We start from the raw sequence: 23,416 nt of genomic DNA on the forward strand, positions 1-23,416 counted from the left end.
TGGAAAGGAATGGTATTCTACTCATTTAATATTGGCACTTCCTTTTTCTCTCTCTCTCTCTCTCTCTCTCCCAATTTTCATTTCTATTTTACATCATTTTATAGGGACACACACACACTTAGACCTTAGTAAATATACCACTGCAATTGTATGAAAATATTAAAAAAGTGAAAATCTTGTACACTTTCAATATAGTAATCTGTATTGTAGATCATTCAACTTCAGCTCATGCATCATATATGTTATAATAAGAATTGGTGGAAATGATTTAAAGGTTTTTAACTTTTTATCAATTTGCAGGGTTATGAAGACTGGCCTTAGTACAGTATGAATATTCATGTATTCAAAAGAGATATTTTAATAATCCTAGATTTCAATAGGAGTTTCACACAAGATAAGTAAAAGAACAAAAACAATATGAAGCGTCTCTTGTTCATGATCATTTTTAATTCAATTGTTGAATGATTTCACATGATATTAAATAAAAGTGCAGTATTGTTTACATGTATAAACAGTAATGTACATACAACATATAGCAAAGAAATACATGTCTTCATGAACTGACAAAGAAATGTATAAAGTTAATAGCACACTGGTTTGTTTATAACTGGAAAGATACACAAAGCTGTTTACAACATAAAATAATATGTTATTCATTGAGTTTTAAACAAAATTACATGTATTTATAAGCAACAATTATCTTATGCTCACAAGAAATACAGATATTTCTATGAGCTGTAATGTTATATTTTTATTCATTTAATCTCAAATAACTTTTCAATAAATGCAAAGATTCAAAACAAAACTAGCACATTTAAAAAACATCCTCATCTTCATCATTTTTGTTAATTATGTATCCAAATTGTTTTACTGTTATTACATGGGCAGTGAATAACTAGCTAGTAAATAAGGCAAATATCTCTTACATAAAATTGTAATAATATAATACAATAATTATAAGCTGCTTTTGTCATGCATTTACATTTTTACAATTTGTTCAAATATTTACAATGAATATTTACATGGAATCCGTCTGTTTTTTAGTTAAATTCATCTACCATTTGTTCATGATATTAGCACCATTTGTTCGGTATTTTTCATGTTTACCAGCACATCCTCTTAAAGATCTCTGTTTTGAACACAAACCCTAGCCACTTTACATGATTGCCTTTCAAATAAAAATTATAAACACATCAATATTAATCAAGATATTTCTCTTTAAACTTTCTGAAATTTGATAAGAAATTGAAGTAGGTGACGGTTGTTTGTAATTGTTGCAAGTTGGTCAAAAACAAGACTTGTTGCTGCAATGTTCTTACCTGAGATAAGCTCTATGATTGCTGACTAGTATTATTTGATATAATTGTTGAAACTAAGATTTATTTTGTAAAAAACAGAGTCCTATAGCAGGTTTGTAAAATATAAAAGGTATCACTGTTTTAATTTTTCTTTACCAAGATAGCATCCAGCTTTTCAGTTAGATATACCGTCAGAAATATAATGCCTTCAAAATGATGTAAAACATTTCTAAAAATATTAAAGAAAGCAATATTACCAACATTAGGAAGGGGCGAATATTTCAAAAATATCAGTTATATTATCCTGCAATTTTGTGCACAATACAGTGAGATTCATTTTGCTCGAATTTTTCAGCATGATGTTCCAACACTTGAAAATAAGAATAATCCAACCACACAAAAAATCCCTCAAATTTGTGGAATAGAAAAGGCTTCACCTTTATTTTTAATTTCATGCAAACATGTTGTAACATACACTTTTTCCTTTGTTTTCTAATTGTGTACAGGTCAAGCTTCGAGCAGTATCGGTCAAGCTTCAAGCAGTTCAGGTCCAGCATCAAGCAGTACCGGTCAGGATCTATAGACCCTAGTCTCATTGACCTGGTAAGTAACTACCTAAACTACTATCCAGTAGACCATGCATGTAGCTACTAACCATTCCTATTTTGGAGGAATGATACCTATGGCATAATGAAGAAGGCTAAAGATAGAGAGGGAAGGAGAATGATCTAAAGAGGGCTCTGGTGTGTAGACCTGCCCTTTGCAGACCACACAAGAGAGAGATTCCTATATTGTATTAGTAGCCTTCAAACTAATGTTATGAACCCTAGAATCTTCCTCCCTGAAAACCTAATTGTACAAAGTATACATACAAAGTAATAATAATAATAATAATAATAATAGTGTAAATTTATAGAGCACACACACCATCCAGGGACGCTCATGTCGCTAGCTCAGCAACAGTTCTCTTAAATGCATGGAGTTATACCATCAGAAAATCAAAACCAATTTTCACGAAAGAACAAGTAGACTGTATTCGTAACTTTGTATTGATATAGTCCCCGGTTTTCTGTGTAAGCCGAATTTTCGAAAGGAACATTTACCAAGCCTTACTACAGAGAGTGTTCAATTTATTGTCTCAATCCCATGAGACATGTTTCCTTTTATGAAATACATGTACTAGGAATCAGACCAGAAACTTGGTTGAATTGGTGAAGGTGGCCATTGCCGGGGCAAGAACTTTGGAACTTATGAAAAATTAGGCTATATTAATTTATTTTGCAATGTGAAATTTGTAAATCTGACCCACTCTCAAAAGTTTTGATTGGTCAAAGTAATCATAAGAAATTAATGTATATAGTGCTATACATACCAAAGGATTTAAACATATTTTGACTCCTTCATTTTCTCAATACACATATCAGAAACTTACTTTATTTTGTTCTTAAAAAGCACTTATTTCCACCACTTTTAAGCATGTGCACACTCTGCGAGAAATGTTGTTACATGTATACATTTATTATTTATTTTCATAAACAAACACTGTACATTACATCAATTGAGAATGTTTACATGTGTAGTACCTACTTTAATAACTGAAAATTGCACCAAACATATTCCCTGAACAAAAGCATTTATGTACAGTAATACCTTATACTAAAATACTATTTTCTATATCATCTGATCAGAGTAAGAGAGTATGTAAAAACCTCTGTTCAATGATGTAAGCTAGAACTTAAACCATTTAAAATAGATTGAGTGATCTACTTGCTTTCTAAATATGACATGAATCTATCTAAGACCAAATATCCTCAAACATTGGTCCTGATTGTTAACCAGCCTACTTCAGAAATCGTTTTATATAAAGCTTTTCAATATTATCATGTTACAATGTGAGTGAACATGTTAAAAACATTAAACAAAATACATGTAGATAACTTAGAAAAGAGTTTATACATCAAAGCAGCATGCAAAGTGCACTATACTAGAATATAATATAAAGTACATGTAGGTACAATTTTTATGATACACAATATACAAATTCATAAATCATTGATTGTTTGAAACCAAATGTACTTAAAGGGAAAGTCCACCCCAAAAATAAGTTTGTTTCGATAGAGGCAGAATAATAAGAAAATCAGGTGAGTGAAAGTTTGAGCAAATTCTGAATGAAAATAAGAAAGTTATGAATTATTGAAGTTGTGATCAATCAAATACAAATTGGCAACTCTGTGACTTATCATACAAGCTCTCCTTCATTTGCTTTGTGCATAATATTCCATAAAATCATGTTTTCTTCGTTATTGATGACGGAATATATATTTGTTCCTTGCAGGGGGAGTATAGAAACATATTTGCAATTATTATATTTAGGGTGCATGTATGGTTGAAATTTTTCTTGAGGGAAAATGAAAATTTTAGATTTTTTTGTTCTGAGCAAATGGAAGTTGAGCTCGCATGATACGTCATAGAGTTGCCAATTTGTGTTTGATTGATCACAACTTCAAAAATCCTAACTTCCTTATTTTTAATCGGAATTTGCTCAAACTTTCACTGACTTGTTTCTCTCATTTTTCTACTCCTATTAAAACTAACTTAATTTCAGGGTAGACTTCCCCTTTAATATCCTTTTGGTTCTCAAACAGTCCATTTAATTGCATTCATGTATATAACAAGACAAATAGTGAACATTTTCTATCTACACATTGTTTCAGCTCAGTGTATTGTAGCCTTTCCTTTCATCCTTGTAGCCTATCCTTTCATCCATGCTATCTGTTGATGTTGTAAAGACTTCTGAAGGTTCCATGAGGTAGGAATCATCAAGATACATCACATCTACATCATTATAGTCTGTAAAGGAGACCTGATCATCCTGCTTTAACTCAATAGTCCATAGTGGCATGATAGGCTTCTGAAGACTCTGTCTCTTCTTCATGAAGATGATTGTTGAGATGAGAGCTGTACATAGAAGAGCGCCCCCACCTGCCGCTACGTAGACATAGTAGTTCCTAAAGCGTTTGTTGCCGCTACCTGCCTTGGCTGGCTGTTCACCAGGAGATGCTGAGAGGGAGGAAGGAAGGAAAGGAGACAGAGGTGTAATGAGCATGGGAAGGGTGGAATAGAAAGTGAAATCCTACACCATCATGATAGCCAAAAGAATTGTCAAAGAGCCAAGATTTTAGGGTCTCTTCCCTTCCCTATGGTAGATTGGTTTCAATTTCTAAACATTTTCCTCTGGAATATAATATTTTTATTTTGTCATTGTCATGGTCACCATTTTCCCCCCTCTCATGAAAAAATAAAGACTTCTTAACAAACATTGATAAGATCTTTATCCTATGCCATTGGGAAGAGATCCTCTGTAGTTTCCAAACTCTTCATTTTTAAGTAGTGATCATTTCATGAATCATTAATCTATTGTCTATATGAATTCTATTGATACTGTACTTATCTTAGGGGAATGGGAGAGTTCGGTAGTCAATGGAATAAAACTCTATTATATTCATCTTTCTCTTTTCAGATGATGGTTTCGAACCATTTGATTAACCATGAAACTTAAATGAAGTCAACAGGTCAGAATTTTTGCTTCAAAAGAATGAAATAATCGTCACCAAATGACTGGTCATTCTTGTATGATTAAGCGTTGATGAATGATAAATTCGTTGAGAGATGTGTAAATGATTTCAAGCTTGAAATGGTCCTTTGCCTGGGGCACTGTAGTATATGAAACCAGCATGCATTCACAGACGGTATGACTGTAAGATTAGAACCATAGGATGCCTAAGGGCTGAGTTTCCTGCTCGAGTCTCAGAGACGTTTTACCTAAGGTGGGGTTTCCCAATATTACATTACTCATCTATGCATGTGTGTTACTTCATCTCAAGAACAATTGCCTCATCCATCAACCATTGTTAGATTATTACTACAGATAAAAATTCACTTGGACTTAAGAAAAATCTTCCCCGTCCCCCAATAAAAGTCTGTCATGAATCCTTACTCAGAATAAAAAGTAAATTTCCTTTTACATCCCAACTGAAACCAAAATAACCATCTGGAAAAAAACTAAAGTCATGCAAGGTTTAGTCATGATTACAAGCATTATCCCTGGAATCAATTGTATTACAATGTATTTCTTTTTTTGGTCCCTTTTATTAATTAATTATCTATTATTTCTTCTCTTATTTGATAGTATTTTAAGAATGTGTCAATGAATCATGTAATTATGCTACATAATTCTTCTCCTTAAGATTTGAGTATTTAAACCACTTATCTAATTACATGGGACGTTTATGGATTGGGGCCCTGTACATGAAACAATATGTACTCCTTTCCAAGTTCTAGTTTATTTATTCTGGTGAAAGTCAGTCAGAAAATAATTTTCCAGTCAAATTCCATTTCATTTCTATAAGTTAGTTTGCTGATTATGTGAGTGATTTAATCTTGATCTACTGTTTTTGATTCATTGTTTGTTTAAAACTATTTTCACCTGAGAGTTCAAACAGATTAAGTTAAAAACACAGAATAAAAATGATATATTTCAGAACTTTAGTATACAATTCTCCTCTTTTAAGGAAACATAGCCAAACACGCTAATGTGGAAATTGATGTCAGAGCAAAAATCGCTGAGAAAGTGCATCAAGTTTGGGAATGGGTGTGGAAGTATATTCCACAATCTACAAGAGTAACAAGTGCAACTCCTCCTCTCAGGTCCCATCCCCTCCAAAAACCCAAAATGGGAAAAGCATAAAATCCTGAGTCATTGTCTGTCTTTCATAAAGAAATTATTTTACATGGCAAGAATGCTTGGAAAAAAAGGCTCTAAAGCGGCCTTGATCTTTTCTTATCTTCACCTAAAAGAAATCGGCCAATGACACGGGGAGCAAGTGTTTTCTCAAACTCACACAAGTGTGACTCATTAAATGTTTACCCATCGTTATTTCTCTGACTCAACGGGGTCTGACTGGCAGGTTGAGAAACTGGTCTTATCATTTTACTTTCCATGCGTTTACATCACATGTGGTTTCCATGGTAACATTTTCCATTGAGAATCATTCATGAGAAGTTCCGACAATTTTGTTTTGTTTGTTTAAGGTATGCCTGTAGGGATGAGTAGGTGTATGCCTCACACTGACAATAACAACCCCAGGTCAGAAAGTTTTCTTCTCAGTATCATCAAGGTTTTGAACAACTTGGACTAGATCAAGATAGGTAGCATGGCATTCATGTGAAATAGACTTTCTATTTCCTACACTGGACATAGACAGCTTAATTTAACAGTTTTCTTTTTCAATTATTCCAAATTATTGAGAAGACATTGAGTGCTGCTGGCTTGAATTTCACCTTTTTTAACTGTAACTGCAAGTATTAAAATCTTCTGTACAGATATGTCCATTTTTGTTTTTGACTCTTAGTAATTGTCACTATAATCATAGCTTACTGAGGCAGATCAAATATTCCTCTTTTCTTATCTGATCATTTCTCATTGTTTTAAAAGATTGTTCACTCCACTGAATAACACTATACAGTCAAACGTGTCTACAGCGACCACCCAAGGGAAACACAAAAAGTGGTCTTTGTAGACAGGTTCCTTTAGTACATGTTTCAATGAGAAACCATTTTCAAGGGAAACAAAAAAATTGTTGTAGACAGGTGGTCTTTGTAGACAGGTGGTCACTAAAGCAGGTTTGACTGTACTGATAACCATGAACTTCTAACCCAGGTTTCACTTGCTTCTCATTTTGACCATTGACCTGTCATTCTCCATTCATTGGCCAGTGTTCCCTGGTGGTCTAAACACTTGTTAATACATCTCACAGGATGAGACACAGATCAGTATTCAGGTGGACTTGATGAAGGGTGAGCCACTAAGTCACCTGTTATAGACGGATACCTGTTTAATTGACGTGTCTGCTGTCAATTCATTCACCCCTCTCTGCCATGGTGATACTCAAGCGGGTATTACTCACACAGAGTCCCTCAGATCAACGGCTTTTCAATCATGTGGATTTTAAAGCTGAACCTTGAATTGTCACTGTGTTAAGCTTGCCTTAATGTCTTCTGCCAAATCGTCACATTGATAAAATAATTGACTAAGTAATTTTTGCTACTTCCGAGGGGAAAAATAGAGAAGTATTCAAGTTTTGTTTCATTTTCACTTGGTTTAGGCATTTCATATTTTGATAATTAAGCACAGTTTAAGATTAATAGTTGACCTAAGACGTTGATTTTTTCCATATAATCATTGGCCTTTTTCCAATCAAATTGTCAAGAATCTTCAAAAAGCCCTCCTATGCAAAAGGGGGAAATAGGGAGTATATTTTTGTCCACGATTGCTCACAAGAGATCTTGACAATTTTTTTCGCTGGAAGTGTGGAACTCCCTCTGCAGGACCCACGTTATGTAGGCTTGTCATTAAGTGTAAGGATATCTAGTAAGCATGAAATTTGAGGAATACCCCTGATATTCCCTGGCTGCTCTCTGACTCATTTCCTTATGACTCCCCCAGACCAGTCTCACATAACTTATTCATTTTACACGTCCTCTCCCTCTCTGCCCAGTTTCTGTGTCTTCTTACAACTTTTGAAGTCTTCAGAGTAGATTCCTTATCTTTAATTTATTCTCTTTTTGTAAACCTACAGATGTACAATTGATTGAACATGACACATTATTTCCCTTCCCGTTTTTAGCTCGTGTGGGCACTGCGTGAGTTTTTGTCCCCTTGTATACAATTTCAGATGATTATACATTTTTATTTTACCCTCACTTTTCTCTAGCTAAGGCAATGATATTGCCATTTAAAGTACGAGTTGGTTTTGTATCTATTCATAGGTTTGTAGCTATTTTAGGTACTTTTCAAGATGAGTTAGGAACCTGTTACCCCTATTTTAGATCATCCTTGGGGGGAGAGAGATTAAGGGTGATTTAAATCTGGTTTGGTCTAGAGTCTTCATGGACTTACTAGAGAGGTACATGCATGGTGTGTTGAAAGTATGTGTCACAGAATGCCTTATAAATATCAAACACTAAATTTGAAAACCTCACTTAGAGTATTAGGGCTTGTGGTGGTCGAAAAAGCTTGATAGTAAGAATTCACCTGTCTACCATAGAAACCCCCTCTTGCCCATAATTTTGATTGACATACATAATCTATCCATACTGATGGAAGTTTTCATATTTCCTTGTGTCAATTTTCTCTCTCACGAACCTTGCATTCTGAGTGTATGTTGTTCTTATGTTTCACTTTGGAGGTCACTGTTTACTCTGTGTTGTTGCAGTATAAAAGTCCTATCAGCAAATCCTGCATTATGCTCCTTAATTCTCCTTCAAAGGCCTAGCTACCTACAATGTCATAAGATGACGGCCTCTGAAGATCTTTTTCAACAATAATCAGAACAAAACTATCTCCATATCTCCATATCGAGATAAATATTTTTGGTTATTCTTAAGAAAACCTGTACCAGTGTCTCAGATGATTTGGGATCAATAATGAAACATTTCCAAACACTGTTATCTGTCAATGAAAGCCCCGCAGTGTTGAAAATAAGTATTCTAGCGAGATAAAGATTGCTCAGAAAGGTCTTTCTGAAGATGCTCCTGTGCTATGGAAGTTCTGGTATTTCTCCAAGTAGGTCTTTTAAAGCTTACTTTTCTGAGTTACCAGGTAACTCTGGATTGAACTTGACATCCAACTTGTGTGAGAAAAAGGCTTAACTTTTTTATGACTTGTGTACTTTCAAGGAGGTGAGATGGCTCAGTGGTAGAGCAGTAGACTTGTAACTGAAAGGATCCGGATTTGTATTTGCTATATAATGCCCTTTGGTAAGGCATTAATCCTCATTATCAAGTCCCTTGGAGAGAACCTAAGCCCTTGGTCCCCTGGTTGGCCTACTTACAAACATGCACATGCTTTCTTACCAGTCAGGAAAAGCGAACCATCAAACTATCAAAATCATACTAATTATTTTCATGCTCTTTACAAAATGTTTATTTCTTTGAGAGTATTTACTTATTTGTGTGCAGTTCCACTTGAAACTTGAACTGTGACATGATCTGCAATGCTGAGACTTTGAAGAACTGCTATAAGAACACTTAAGACACAGATCTGTAAACTTCTGACATTCTGTAGGTGTTTTTGTCATTGTTGAGTTACCAGCCATCTCGCAATCTGGACACTGTGTACATGTATTGTTGCTGTCCCTGTACAAGCCGCGACCACAGAGAGCAGCACATTTTGAAGCAAAGTTTGGTAAACTTGTACAAGTTCTGCACATCTCATTGGTTGTTCCTGTGTGAATTGAAAAGAAAAAATATAACATTGAAAATAAGCATCAGAAAACTGTATGTTACATGTTGTTGCTATTTTTGCTTTTGTTTTTTGAGAGGGCGAGAAAAAATAATTCACTACAAACTAAGTAACTTTTATCATAACAACTGTTCTGAAATGATATCTTTTTTTTTATATCTTTGTGTTTAAACCTTTGTTTATGTCTCATCAATTTGGCTCAATGCACCACAATCAATTCCTTCTTGATTTGAACAAAATTAATGTAATTAGAAACAGGGTGACAATTTTCACAAGATTTTTGTATCATTTCAATTCTAATCAAGCTGTCAAATGCAGAGGTTTTCATCACCTTTCGTAATTGATAATTGATCCTGTTATGACAATTTGGCGTCTGGATTGCCCGCTCAGAACTAGTGCGGTTAGCTTATCATCTCCTAAGATCAGAACACCTACAACGCCTAGCCACAAGACATATCCATAACACGTTCAGGTCAATAGCAGGATGTGAGGAGCACAGTCAGTTCTGAGTAATTAATTAACTTTAATTGGTAGCAGTGCTTATACTGAAACAAAACTTGAAGTTGAACTTTTCGTACAAAAACTATGATTTAGCAAATTCTGGCAGAAACATTTACTAATTAATAACTTTATTGCCACAGAAGATTTGTATTGTGACTCTCTAAATATGTATAACTATATTTGCATAGACATTTACAAATATTGTATACATCCCTTCTAAATGTTAAAAAATAACTTTTAGAGATTTATACTTACCATCAATATTCTTGCATTTATCAAGATATTCATAGCAGTCACATGATGTACATTGCTTTCCATCCCACCAATCAGATTTATCCAAACAGCTGTCACACTTAGCTCCGCCCACGCCTGGTTTACACGAACAGATGCCAGCACTGTCAAAGAAAATTGATGAAAAGAAAAAGCAAAATGGTTCAGACATTTTGGCTCGGGTATATACCTATATGGCTGGCAAGAGAAACCCTTGCAAGATTTTTTTAAAAGTAAGATTTAAAGGTCAGTGTTCTTCTAAACCACTTGAACCTATTGCTGCTTCTTTTGGGTAAGGCAAGTTTACAGCCTAGCCCTGAACTTGACTGTGGCTGATCTTAAATCAAGTATTACCTGGTTAAACCTCTTGCTAAGCCTCAGCATTAGGTTATAATCTCGGTAGAATACATGCCAGGCATGCAGTCCAAAGGTACATGTATTGTAATTATCTAGGGGAAATAAAGTGGATTGGAGTTGTTTTTTGGTGAGATCTTGTTAACTTTCATGAAAACAGTAATTGAATCTGGATATGGTATAGGAGAATGGTATTGCTAGGTTGATAATTCAAGTAGTATATGATGCCATATATTCAGAACTTATATGCATTTTATTAAGCATTTTATTAAGTATTTTGGATGAAGAGTTGAAGACAGGTGCAATATCATAAGATAAGCCCGTCAGAAGCTTATCATGATATCAATCACATGCAGCTTGTTACATTCTCTGAACAAATTATTTGAGAAACTTTTTCTTTGAATTGTGGATTGAGATTTGAACCATTATGACTAATTCTTCAATGTCTGGCTTTTCTGAGAGAAAACAATCAAATTGTGACTTGAGAATTCAGATTCGCACCATCTGTGACTAATAAATGACAGCTGATCGATGTTCCAAACACATTAAATGTTCAAACCTATCCAGCTTTTGTTGTTCTTGGGCATCATCCTATGCCAATTGCCATCTAAAGATCTTCATGACGCATATCCCTGCTTCTACTCAGAAAGAAGTCTCTTTCTAAAAAACAGTTGGCAAACATACATCTTTACAGATGTAGTGTGATGAGAATCTCTCAACAACTGTAAGATTACAATCTTAAACATATTGTCCAGCAAATCTTTCTTTCTTATGACTATAAATGTTTCATTGGATTGTAAAACTTCAGCTTCTTTCACACATTAGCTTCCAGATACATGTTATGGGCCATATGGTGGCGAGTTGATGCAGTACAATTAACCTGAAAGATGCTTATGTTTTTTGTTATTGATGGAAGCCATATATATTGGGAAAGACAAATTGAGTCCATGCTATAGTTACGTTTTGAAAGAGAAGAACAAAATTTTGCCAACATTCAGTTTAAGGGATTGGTATTAAAAATGACAGCATATGTTATAATATTAATCTTAGGTTTGGTTGTGGGTATTTCATATTTTCTATTTGTATTGAACATACAAATATGACGTAAATGCATAACATAATTTGGCGGGGTGACAGGGCTTATTGATAAGAACGTCAACGTATGAAACTGGAAGTTGCCAATTTTTTCAGTGAAGACAGGTATTTCACAACATCCTCTCGTCATCATTGACCACATTTCTTGTCTTGGTCCGGCATTGTCTTGAAGAAGGATGTTATCCCTCTTCCCTGCTGGTTCTCATTGAACAGCCCAAACCGCATCATTCTGACTGGATTTATGGATCTGCAGAGTCATGTTTTGGGTGTGTGTTTTTAATGAAGAGATGACCAATCATTTCTAGCTCATACCTGCGACTGAGGTATATACATGGGAGACTTGAAATGAATGTCTGCTTCTTTTGTCACAGAACTCAAACCTGGTTCTAAATGTTTCAAAAGTTGCTCGTTCTCCATGCGGGCTGCAGTAACTTACTGTCCCTTAAGTAAAGGAAATAATGTGATAAACCTGGGAATAAAACCAATTATTACAATCTGGATACACTCTAAATGCTGGCATTCAATCTTGTTGAGGTTTCTTACAGCATCCACCTTTCTATGAACCATTCCAATCTTTATGGCTAGATGTCTCTGATGGCCTCTGATGAATCATCGAGTCTGTTTCTTGTAGGGGTAGACCAACTATGCACTCAGCATGGTCATGTGGGTGTGATCAGGTGACACATCACATGACCTCATATACCACACGTCTGGGTATTGACAGTTGACTACTGGGAAGCATAACAGGTGAATTGTGTACATGATCAACCAATCAGATGACTTGTTATGAAAAAAGAAGAAAGGTTAACATGACATGACTGTGGTCAACCACAGACATCACTGAAAAGTGGGGTTTTTAGCAAAAGTATTAATCAACAGAGGGGCCTACACATGAACATCATCCAGTCAAATGCTTTGGGAGAGGTCATGTGAAGACAGTTGCCATGGAAGTTGATGATGCATCAAACCACAAAGATGTCCATAAAGTAGGTTGAGGCAAATGGCCAGGAGGGGGAATGATGCTAAGATCACCTGGCCCAAGACGAAGACAATGAGCTCAAGACTTGCAGGCTTCTACCAGCTCGGTCATTGGCATCCCACCATCATTCATCATCATCATTAAACATTGATTGCTCTTCAGAACAATTCCTACCAATTGTATAACTGACAAATAAGGAAACCTTACTATCTATTGAATTCTGTGCATAAACCTACGAAATCTTGTTTTACCTCTGAATGCCTTTTTTAATTTCCAATTGATAAATTGATACATTCTGTCCAACAAGGAAAATGCAGAAGTTTCTTGGAGGACCAGGAGAAGGAATAGTTTAGTAGGACAAGGGGCAAAACTTCCTTTGCCCAGGGATATTGAGGGCTGCTGAACAGTCATCATTATCATAAATGGATTATTAGAGGTTTTTTATTGAATGATTAACCATCAAACTGAATTTACTATTCCTCATTCTCTGATTTGATATTTACACTGGCTATCTGCCACATGCATCACCTGAAGCATGCAGAAATTCATGTATGACAATGCAGAATTATTCTCCAGTTTTGAAATGTGAAATTTGAGAGACATTGACATTCATATGTAGACCACACAAGAAGGATCATTGTTAAAGAGAGCATGTTGGTTCATTTTATTAAGAACTGTTGTAGAATCATCATTTATCAAAGTTTGGTCACCTCTGGGATTTGCACCTATTAAACTTGTAACAGACAAGATTGATTCATTTCTTTTGATGCAATGTGAGATATCCCTCTCATACCACAATTAAAACATGGATGTGGTTTGGAAATGTTGTTGTTGATGAAATGTACAATAAGAAGAGTAATCAAAGAACATATATATTCAGAAGAATTGATACAAATTTGACCCTCCTGCTCTCCATCATTCATCTAAACTTGGTCAGGTAAGGGTTTGGCACCTACTGACTGGTAACAGACGAGACTGATCCATTTCTACTGATGCAGACTGAGATATCTCTCTCATACCACAATGAAAACATGGATGTGGTCACCAAGGAGTTTCATTTCACAAGATGTCACTCAAGACTTCCTACATGTTCACTCTGATCTCTTATGACTAACCTGAATGAGGTGTACTATGAAAGATTCTTGCCTACAACATGCCTTGAGAGCCAACACTTGAACAACTGAATAGAAAAGTCTTTGATCATTGATTCTTGCTTTTAATCATTTTGTTTTTTGGGCGATTTCTGTGCATGTCATAATAAAGAACAATTTTCGACTCTGAACATCATGGCCAAGTCAGAAGAACAATCTACTTTTCCACCAGGGCACTTTCTCCGTATTCTCTTGCCTCCTACTCTACATTTTTTGTTTGGAGTTAATTGCACCTTATACCCCTGTCCAAATGAGTTATCTGTTTTCATGAACTAATTATATCTTCAGGAATCGATCCTGTGTAACTGCAAAGTCTTCTCTGTTCTCATGGGCTTAAAACTGCAAGCTCATGACAGGCCTAGCTGTCCAATTAATAATTCAAGAGTTATTCCTGTCTGAAGATCATCTAGAATTTACAGGGCTCTTGACTGATGATTCATAGCTAATCTGAACTCAGGGAATCCCCTTCCATACCCGACCACATATGTCTCACATCACACAGTCACACCTAGGCTGGCGAACCACAGGTGGTATCGTGTGAAACACTGGTCATGTCTGAACTACCTGTTGAAATATTAGATTGTGGTCTGTGGTGAGGTCACAAGTCTTCTTCAATATTAAGTTTGATGTCAGATTTCTTGGATATTGCATGTTTTAATTGTATTCATGGGTGTGTCCCGAGTTTTACCCTCTGATGAAAGCTATAATCCAAGATAAGTTTTGATTTATATGAAAACAATATGTGTCATATTTCAATATATTTAATTTCATTATCATACCTTATCTGTGCCTCAAACTGACATATACTGAAAAGAATTGGAACCTAATACCTAATACGTCACACTTTTCAGAGTCAAATGTAAAGTCAGGAGTTGAATAAAATATAGGAATGTCATCAGTGTATTCTGTCTATATTCTAACATTGAAATTGATACGTTCACCTATTTGAGGGATAAAATGACTATTCAGGTTTTTTACTTTTTATGTAATTTAAAAGTTATTAATCTCATTAACTACAAGTAATGAGTCATTGGGAACTCAAATCTAATTTCTTTTAACAAGTTTAAGAACCCCTAAAAACCCACATAGAAAATACAAGAGCACCTGTAAAAGAATCTTGTTTGATTGTTGTAATCCATATAAGCTTTGTCACAAAATCTTTCTTTTGTATATTTGGTTGAATTGGTCATCTTTAAAGCATATGCCACCTGCTCTTATTAAAGTGTTTGCTGCCCACTGGTTGACCAAGAATAGGTCATCTACCGCTTGAGCCCCTCCATGGCACCAGCAACCTGTCTCTATCGTTATGGCGACATACACACTTCAGAAACCTGTCTCTGTCGTTATGGAGACATACACACTTCCTGATCTTGGTCCAACAAGGAAATTACCTTAAACTTTCTGCCAGATTTCCTGGTGTTTTGTGACTGCTTTCTCTGAATCAGCTGGGTGGTTTTAGTTAAATTGGTTAACGAGTTTGTTGTTCACTTAGATCTTGACATTGTAGGTGCCGTGTATAATCAAAGAGTTGACCTCTCAAATGATGCACTTCTCATATTCATAGAAATGACGTACAATCTTCACCCAGGCTTATCATTAGATTAACCATCATTTCTGGTACACCTTTCCTAAATTGAAAAACTAACAAAATACCGCTGGGACGAAGCTGATAAAGGTATTTTGACTAATCCTGATTAACATGAAGAGTCTGTTTCTTGACCTCATAGGATTAAATTGAAACAAAAATGAATTGAGCTAAATTGATCATTGATTTACAATATAATGATGTCATTGCTCCTTTTTTGTAGGGAGTATTTAAAATAATAGCGATAGCTTGATTTTAAATCATTCATAAAGTGCTAATTCATTAATGAGATACTGCAGAAGCATCCTAGGGCTATGATTTTTTTGCTTTACTTCGTATGAGCTAAAAGTGAAGGAAAAAATGGAAATCTTTGGTATGCTGTAGATGATCACTACACATCACTTCTGACAGTTCGTGTCAGAAGATAAATGTGTAAAATTCTTTATTTGCTCCATCCTTTATTCTTTATTTTACAAGTTTCATTTATTTTTCCATTTATTTTATTTATTTTTGTTGGGGTATACAAACCTATCACATTCTTGGCTTGTTGAACCATCTGGATTGCACAGACATGGTTGACATTTGTAGGTGACTTCTCCATAATGGTTATAACATGGACACTGGATGGATGTGCGGTTACATGATGTGTAGTTGAATGTGTCGGAGCCGCATGGGCAACCTGTCAAAGAGAGCAGAACGAAAAGAAAAGAAAAGAAAGAAAAACATTAAGTGAAGGTCTTTTCACTGGAGATGATTATTTCAATAATATGCATTTTAGCAAATGTTCACAGTGAGAAATATTGAGATATAGAAACATGAAAAAGAAAATACTAGTACTGTTATCTATGCAGACAATTTTTTAATTTGTATTTGCATTTTATCACAGTGAAACATTTATAGCAGTAGAATTTTCAATAAACACAAATATGTACTTTAATAAAAGCCATGAGACTCATATTGATAAAATTATTATGTATAATGATAAATTCATGTTATATGAATGGGTATGCCTTTCATACATACATTGTACACTGCACGGTTTGTTATTTTCAATGATATTTTAAACTTTGAATGGTAAAGCACATGGATGTCTATCTTCCATTCCACAAGCTTTCCTGTCATCAACATTTAAAATATAATTGAATTGAGAGGAGAAGTAGAAGACATATCTTGAGTGTAATCCAACAGAATGCGTCATTAAAGATGAAGATGGATCGATGGTCCCTGAAAGAATATGACAGGAATCTTACAAAGATACCGGCAAACATGAATTATCATCAAGTAGATTAGAGGCAGCGCAGACCATCAGTAATGGAACCAAGCAGGAAACATCTTCATACCATCCCCCTCCCCCTTTCATCCTAGCATCCAGCAAATTGCATTGTTATGAGCAGATAGATTCAGTTTCATTACTAGAGAGCAACCAATAACTTCCATATTTCTCAAAGCATTCAGCATTCATTCCCAGTAATGAATCCCCCTGTCTCTGTAATTCAAGTTCTTCTCTGGATTCTTGTTTCATGGCTTTGTCTATTTTCTTCTGACTCTCATCATCTTCTCAAGAATTCATTCCCATTTTAGGCTTCTTGACTTTGTCATGTCCAACCCTGCATATTCAATTTGTTTATTCACTTACTGCACATCTTCATTCACTACAAGTATACAAAGCTATACCGCATTGATAAAAGCAAGGAGCTTCAGCCCTATAGCTCCATGATCAACGTATTGTTTGTACATTTTTTTCTCCTTTGACTTGTTACAAAAGGATTAGTCATTCTAAACATTCCCTACTTTTATGTCATTTCCTGCTGCAAATTTCTAATAAAGTTTCACTGATTTGAAAAATATTGTCTTTTCTCTCTCTCTCTCTCCTTTATCCCATTTTCTTCCATCCTTTTCTCATCTTTCTCTCTTTTCTTTTCCTCTTTTCTGTCTTCCTTCTCATCTTTTTCTTTAACCTTTCTTTGAACCTTCTTGTTTTCTCAATCTTTTCTCAGTTTCCTTTACACTCGGTCTCTTCATCTTTTAATCTCTCTATCTCTCTCTCTCTCTTTCGCTCATCCATGCTTCTTTTTCTCCTCCTCATTTTCTCCATGCTAATTTCTACCATTTAATATCTCTCTCTCTCTCTCTCTCAATTTTACTTCTTTTACTCATCATTACTAATTTGTACCTTTTAATCTCTCTCTCTCTCCTCTTCCCTCCCTTTCTCTTACTCTTCTCCATTTCTAAATCTCTCATCCATCTATCTTTCTCTCTCTCTCTTCTCTCCTCTTTCTCTCTTAACTCCTCTTCTCCATTTCTAAATCTCTCATCCATCTATCTCTCTATCTCCCCTTCCCTGGTTTCACCACATCCCATCCATCTGAGAGATGGGATTACATCTGAAGAAACAAGATTTAAGACATGGCATGAATACCTACTCTACCAGCATATCCAGCATCGGATGCACATTCATTTCAATTCAATGTGCACTTTGTCTGGATAAAGAGTATGAATTCAGACATGCTGGCACTTAAAGAGATCTGGTAACTTTGTCTTAGATCCTGTAAAAAAAAATCCTTGATTTAGCTCATGCTGCAATGATAATTATACAACTTTTGGTCAGCCAGGAATCCCATGACTTTTACAAGTCGATCGCCTATCTGATTATCAAGATATTTATGATTGAAAATCAAAATCAAATTTTGCGTTTGCCAAACAGTTTTCATAACACTACAGTCTATCGGGGAAAACGAGTATGGTAAAACCGGTCACTCAAAGGTTTTTACTTTTTTGAGGCACTTCTTGATCATTTTGAAGGGCTTCAATATAACACCATATCACAGACACTGATAACACATAGGGCCGTGCATCTCAGATTTAACATTGTTAAAACGATCCCTTTAATATCTAGATCTTGCTACTCTGTAGAGTCATAAGAGTTACGATCGATCGAGGAGGCTTGCGTGGCACTTAGAAATGCTCTGGAAGCTAGGCCCTGGTGAATCAAATACCTTCAATAGTTCAAGGTCTGAGACAAATTTGATACTTAGCAACTTATTATGCAAAAGACTGAAAAGAGAAATAGCATATCTGTAAATCGATATTCATTTTGCATTGAAATTCTTACATTCATGTTTACTTTTTCAAAATAGAGTCATGCCAGAATCAAGTGATTTGCCTCCAATAATTTGTTGAGTGTTAGCCTATATACCAATCAAATACACATTATGGAACATTTATCTACAATGTATCTCAGTATATTTCTCTCTGTATCTCCCATGTTCTCTCTGACTCTTCCCACATTTATAAGTATATCATGACCATATGTTCCAGTTCAATTTCTTTCCCAGTCCTCAATGACCATAACCTTATTAATGGTCAAATTGCCAGACAAGTAAACTAATCCCAATGGTCTTCTAAATGACCACATGGGATTACATATTAATGTGAATGGCACCATCATTGCTATATGTTTGTGGTTTTGAACCTGTTCTATCTGATTCAGTCCATACCTTAATTAAAGTGTTGGCTAATTGACAAAATTCGTGACCACAAATGCAGAACCTGAAGAAAAAAAATGGCCAAGAAAGCCTGGCATTTGTGTAGCTTAAATGTGCAGAACGACTCTGCCATTGCATGAGTTTGAACATATTCAAACCTGTATTGAGTAAGTAACGAGAGACAAAAGACGAAAACTAAATTGCATTAATGCATACTAGATACATGCTAATGATGGTCATGAAAATGCAGAACATCTCTTATGCCTTCCTCTCTAGTAGTGCTGTAACATCACGGATATCTCCAATTCCGTTTAACCGCCTGTCAAAACCGGACGGTTTTCGGTTAAACGATTTATTAAAAAAAAAAAAAAAAAAAAAAAAAAAAAAAAAAAATCATTTTTTTTTTTTTTTTTTTTTTCCGGCCGTGTGAAAAAGCAGGCAGGAAGGTGATTTAACTGAAGGCACCGATTTGTGCTTGTGAACTAGTCACAAATAATAGTAACAATGTCGTTTTAGAATAATGTGTAAGACTGTAAGATCATTAAAGTAAATTAAAAACAGTAGAGGACCTAGGATAGAACCTTGTGGTACACCATGTGTTAAACTTGGATGAATATATATTGAGATCTATTACAAAGATTACTTTCAAACCAAGATGACAGACAAATTGGAGTGTTGTTCTAGTTTCCAAGTGGTAAGTCATCACACCGATTACTGAGCTGGGAGACATTGCCAGGCGTAGTGCCAGGTGGAGGGGCATAAATCGAAACTTAAAAAAAAAAAAAAAAAAAAAAAAAAAAAAAAAAAAAAAATTAAAAAAAAAAAAAAAATTATTAAAAAAAAAAAAAAAAAAAAAAACAAGGGAAACGCTCTCGGCGGTCTCGCCTGCATAACGCAATTCAATATGATAAACCAGAACGTCAATGACGTAGCGCTCATCCGCATCTCGCAACAACAAATATCCTAAATTTAATGTGGTACACTTTTGAACTGGTCAAAAAATAAAAATTTGATGCCCTGGAAGGGACATAATTTCATTTCATTTGCATAAAGTACCATAAATAATCAATGGAGCAAAATCTCACAATTCTGTGTAGAAGTTTAGTGTTCCAAATTTAGCTCTACCAGATAAGACAAACCAAATCAAAATCGGTCAACAAATGAGGGAGAATAAGCAATTTTTGTTATTTTTGGAATAAATTTGCATAAATTACCAATATTAATTAATGGAGAACAATTTCAAAATTTAGTGTAGAAGTTTAGTGTACCAAAGTTAGCTCTACCAGATAAAGCAAACCAAATCCAAATCGGTCGAGAAATGAAGGAGAAGAAGCATTTTTTGTGATTTCGAATAAATTTGCATAAATTAGCATAGATAATGAATTTCACGATTCTGTGTAGAAGTTTTAAACCCCCCTCCTAGCCCTATCATATGAAACAATCAGAATCAAAATCGGTTGAAAAATAACGAAGAAGAATCATTTTGAAAATCTTGATGTTGATGCCACAACAAAGTCCAAGTTTATTGACCTTAAATGACATTTGACCTTAACTTAGTGACCTGAAATTCTACTCACATGATTGGGGAGACTTGATAACCCTATAGTCCAAGTTTCATTGACTAAGGACTTATACTTTCAAAATTATATCAAAAATTAAAAAACTTAACCTTAGGTTAAGTTTTCGATGATGATGCTACAACATAGTCCAAGTCTGTTGACCTGAAATGACCTTTGACCTTGACTTTGTGATCTGAAATTCTACTCACATGATTGGGGATACTTGATTACCCTATAGTCAAAGTTTCATTGACTAAGAACCTATACTTTAAAAATTATATCAAAAATTCAAAAACTTAACCTTAGGTTAAGTTTTTGATGTTGACGCCGTCGCCGTCGCCGTCGCCGTCGCCGTCGCCGTCGCCGCCGCCGTCACCGGAAAAGCGGCGCCTATGTCTCGCTTTTTGCTACGCAGGCGAGACAAAAACGGGAAAACGAAACCGTCCAATTGAAAACGGAATCCGCCATGGGCGGTCGGATACCGGACGGTTAAACGTTTGACTACAGCACTACTCTCTAGGACAAATGGGAAATCTTTAATGGAATTGGTTGTCATGTTCTGTTAAAGCCAAGAAGTGATACGTTGGGGGTGGATGTTAATAAGCTGTTTTGTAATGGGCAACGTGTACTGATTGTAATAGAGAGAAACATATACCCGTTACAATACTTTAACATCTTTATTTATACATGTATCTTGTTCTAACAAGTGAAGTGTAGCACCTCCTTCTCATATCATCAACCCCAAAACACTTTTTTTCTCATTTCTATGTAGAAAGTTAAATGCAGTACCTCTCTGAACTAGATGGAACATTACTTGTGCAACAATATTTGTAACATAATTAATGATATTTAGCAGAAATATAATTAAATTATTTTCTTTTGTTTCAACCCATTGATTTTTGTGCAGTTATCTACTCAACCGGTTCTGAATGTTAATGCCACTGAAGATGCCTCCTAAGTATCGTCGTAAGACATACACCAAGATAGAGAAACAGATCCTAATGGAGCTCATAGAACCGAACCTCCCAGCCATCACGGACAAACGTCGCGAGGGTAAGGTTCTCTTCAATCACGACCGCGCCTGGCGTGAGATCGCGCTCCTCTTCAATGCTCATCGCGACACGGTGACGGTGAGGACCAGTACGGATCTGAGAGGGGCATGGAAGTACGTGACCCAGGTACAGTTCCCTAAGCTACCCCCCATGCAGATTGTGATGGAGTATCTCAATGGCAGGAAGAGACTGGTCAACTATAGAGCTCTCTTACTCGATGCTTCTCACTGGAAAATGGAGGATGGTGCTGGTAAGTTATATCTGCTCTCCCTTTTCTATGGAACCTTGAGGAACAATGTTATCCATCATGTTACCAATCACCAAAAATATTTTGTTCTGCATGTGAGTATGTTGTAATACGATATTCAAAATATGAGCTTGAAACATCACTTCTGTAAAGAGATTTCGCAACTTTAAATACAGTCTCACTCAACGCTCAAAATACACGGGGGCGGTGGGCGATTCGCCCCCGTGAGCCCCACAATCGCCCCCGTCAGATGGTTCACGAGGGCGATTGCAAAATTAAAAATCGCCCCCGTGGAATTATAAAATAAAGATTATCTTTTCTGATATAACTTTAACACAATATTGAGTATCAATTTTCAAACCTTAAACCAATAAAATGGAACTAATTAGATGGCGCTTTCTCTCCCATCTCTATGAGTATTACCGATACAAACAACAGAGCTCGCAGTGCAGCTGTAGTGCGGCCGTCAGCAATGGCTATACTGCGCCGGTAGTACCGGTGTGCACGCTGACGCCCAATATATGCTGGAGCTGGAGACGATCGCGCAAGGACTGAAACATGGAGAAATTTTTCGTTGTGAAAAGTGTGAATCCTCTGAAATCTGGTTATTCTAAAAGATCAGCAAATAATGTAACTTGACCAGTAAATCAATATTGAGAAGAAGATCACCAAAGATGTTGCAGGGGCGGATTTAGGCGGTTTAGGGGTTTAACCACCCCCCCCCCCCCCCTCCCCCTTGGGCTGCCGAGTGAAAATGTGTTGTGCATAGAAAAATGCTATCATGTGTCATTGTGTCCAGACCTACACAGTATTAGTAGATGTCAGTAGATGCCAGGAAAACATCACTAACGGGGGTTCAAAATAGCGCCAAAAAATCGCCTCGCCGCTTTGCGGCTCGTCGACGATGCTCCGCATGTTAGTAGATGCCAGGAAAACATCACTAACGGGGATTCAAAATAGCGCCAAAAAATCGCCTCGCCGCTTTGCGGCTCGTCGACGATGCTCCGCATGTTAGTAGATGCCAGGAACACATCAATTACGGGAGTTCAAAATAGCAACAACAAAAATCGCCTCGCCGCTACGCGGCTCGTGGACGATGCTCCACATCGTATCTGGGTTACCCCCCCCCCCCCCCCATCCTTAGCAAAAAGCTAGATCTGCCCCTGTGTTTTGGAAGGATATGGTAAAAACCAAAAGTAAAGAAAGAATGTAAATAAGGTTGCTCCAAATAATGAGGAGGACATTATGTGCAGAGCGGGAAGAAATGGAGAGAATGTCATTACGGAGATAAAAGTCAATAACAGCTATGTAACAAGTACATTTCTAAGAGGGAAAATGCCGACTTAAATAAATGATAATGATAAAATACCAAGGAATTTAGGAGTTTCATGGGTACCAATTCAATGAAAATTTGTATTAAAAAAAGAGCCCCCGTCGGTACTAAAAGAGCCCCCGTGAGAGAGCTCACGGGGGCTCTTTTTTTTTGGAAGAGCCCCCGTGGACAAAAAATTAATTTGAGCCTTGGTCTCACTTAACAT

The 23,416-nt window shown here is 35.9% G+C and overlaps 2 protein-coding genes across 4 annotated transcripts in view; one reads left to right on the plus strand and one right to left on the minus strand.

The window, feature by feature from the left end:
• The first annotated feature begins 1,783 nt into the window (after window positions 1-1,783).
• Window positions 1,784-23,416, plus strand: part of LOC592718 (bromodomain-containing protein DDB_G0280777) — a 25,330-nt gene continuing 3,697 nt past the window's right edge. For all 3 annotated transcript variants that reach the window (XM_030997064.1, XM_030997066.1, XM_030997065.1), the window contains exons 1-2: window positions 1,784-1,901; window positions 21,487-21,881. In XM_030997064.1, the coding sequence (XP_030852924.1) occupies window positions 21,509-21,881 (373 nt within the window). In that variant the 5' untranslated portion in view covers window positions 1,784-1,901; window positions 21,487-21,508. The remainder of the gene's footprint in view (window positions 1,902-21,486; window positions 21,882-23,416) is intronic.
• On the minus strand, window positions 3,927-16,233 carry LOC100889625. Its single transcript, XM_003726793.3, has 4 exons — window positions 16,064-16,233; window positions 10,357-10,496; window positions 9,304-9,582; window positions 3,927-4,358 (listed from the first exon to the last, which is right to left on the minus strand). Exons 3-4 carry the CDS (start codon window positions 9,566-9,568, stop codon window positions 4,009-4,011), a joined length of 615 nt encoding a protein of 204 aa, XP_003726841.2. The 5' UTR covers window positions 9,569-9,582; window positions 10,357-10,496; window positions 16,064-16,233; the 3' UTR covers window positions 3,927-4,008.

The sequence above is a fragment of the Strongylocentrotus purpuratus genome, unplaced genomic scaffold (genome assembly GCF_000002235.5).
Source record: "Strongylocentrotus purpuratus isolate Spur 01 unplaced genomic scaffold, Spur_5.0 spur5_scaffold_4, whole genome shotgun sequence".
Taxonomy (NCBI): domain Eukaryota; kingdom Metazoa; phylum Echinodermata; class Echinoidea; order Camarodonta; family Strongylocentrotidae; genus Strongylocentrotus; species Strongylocentrotus purpuratus.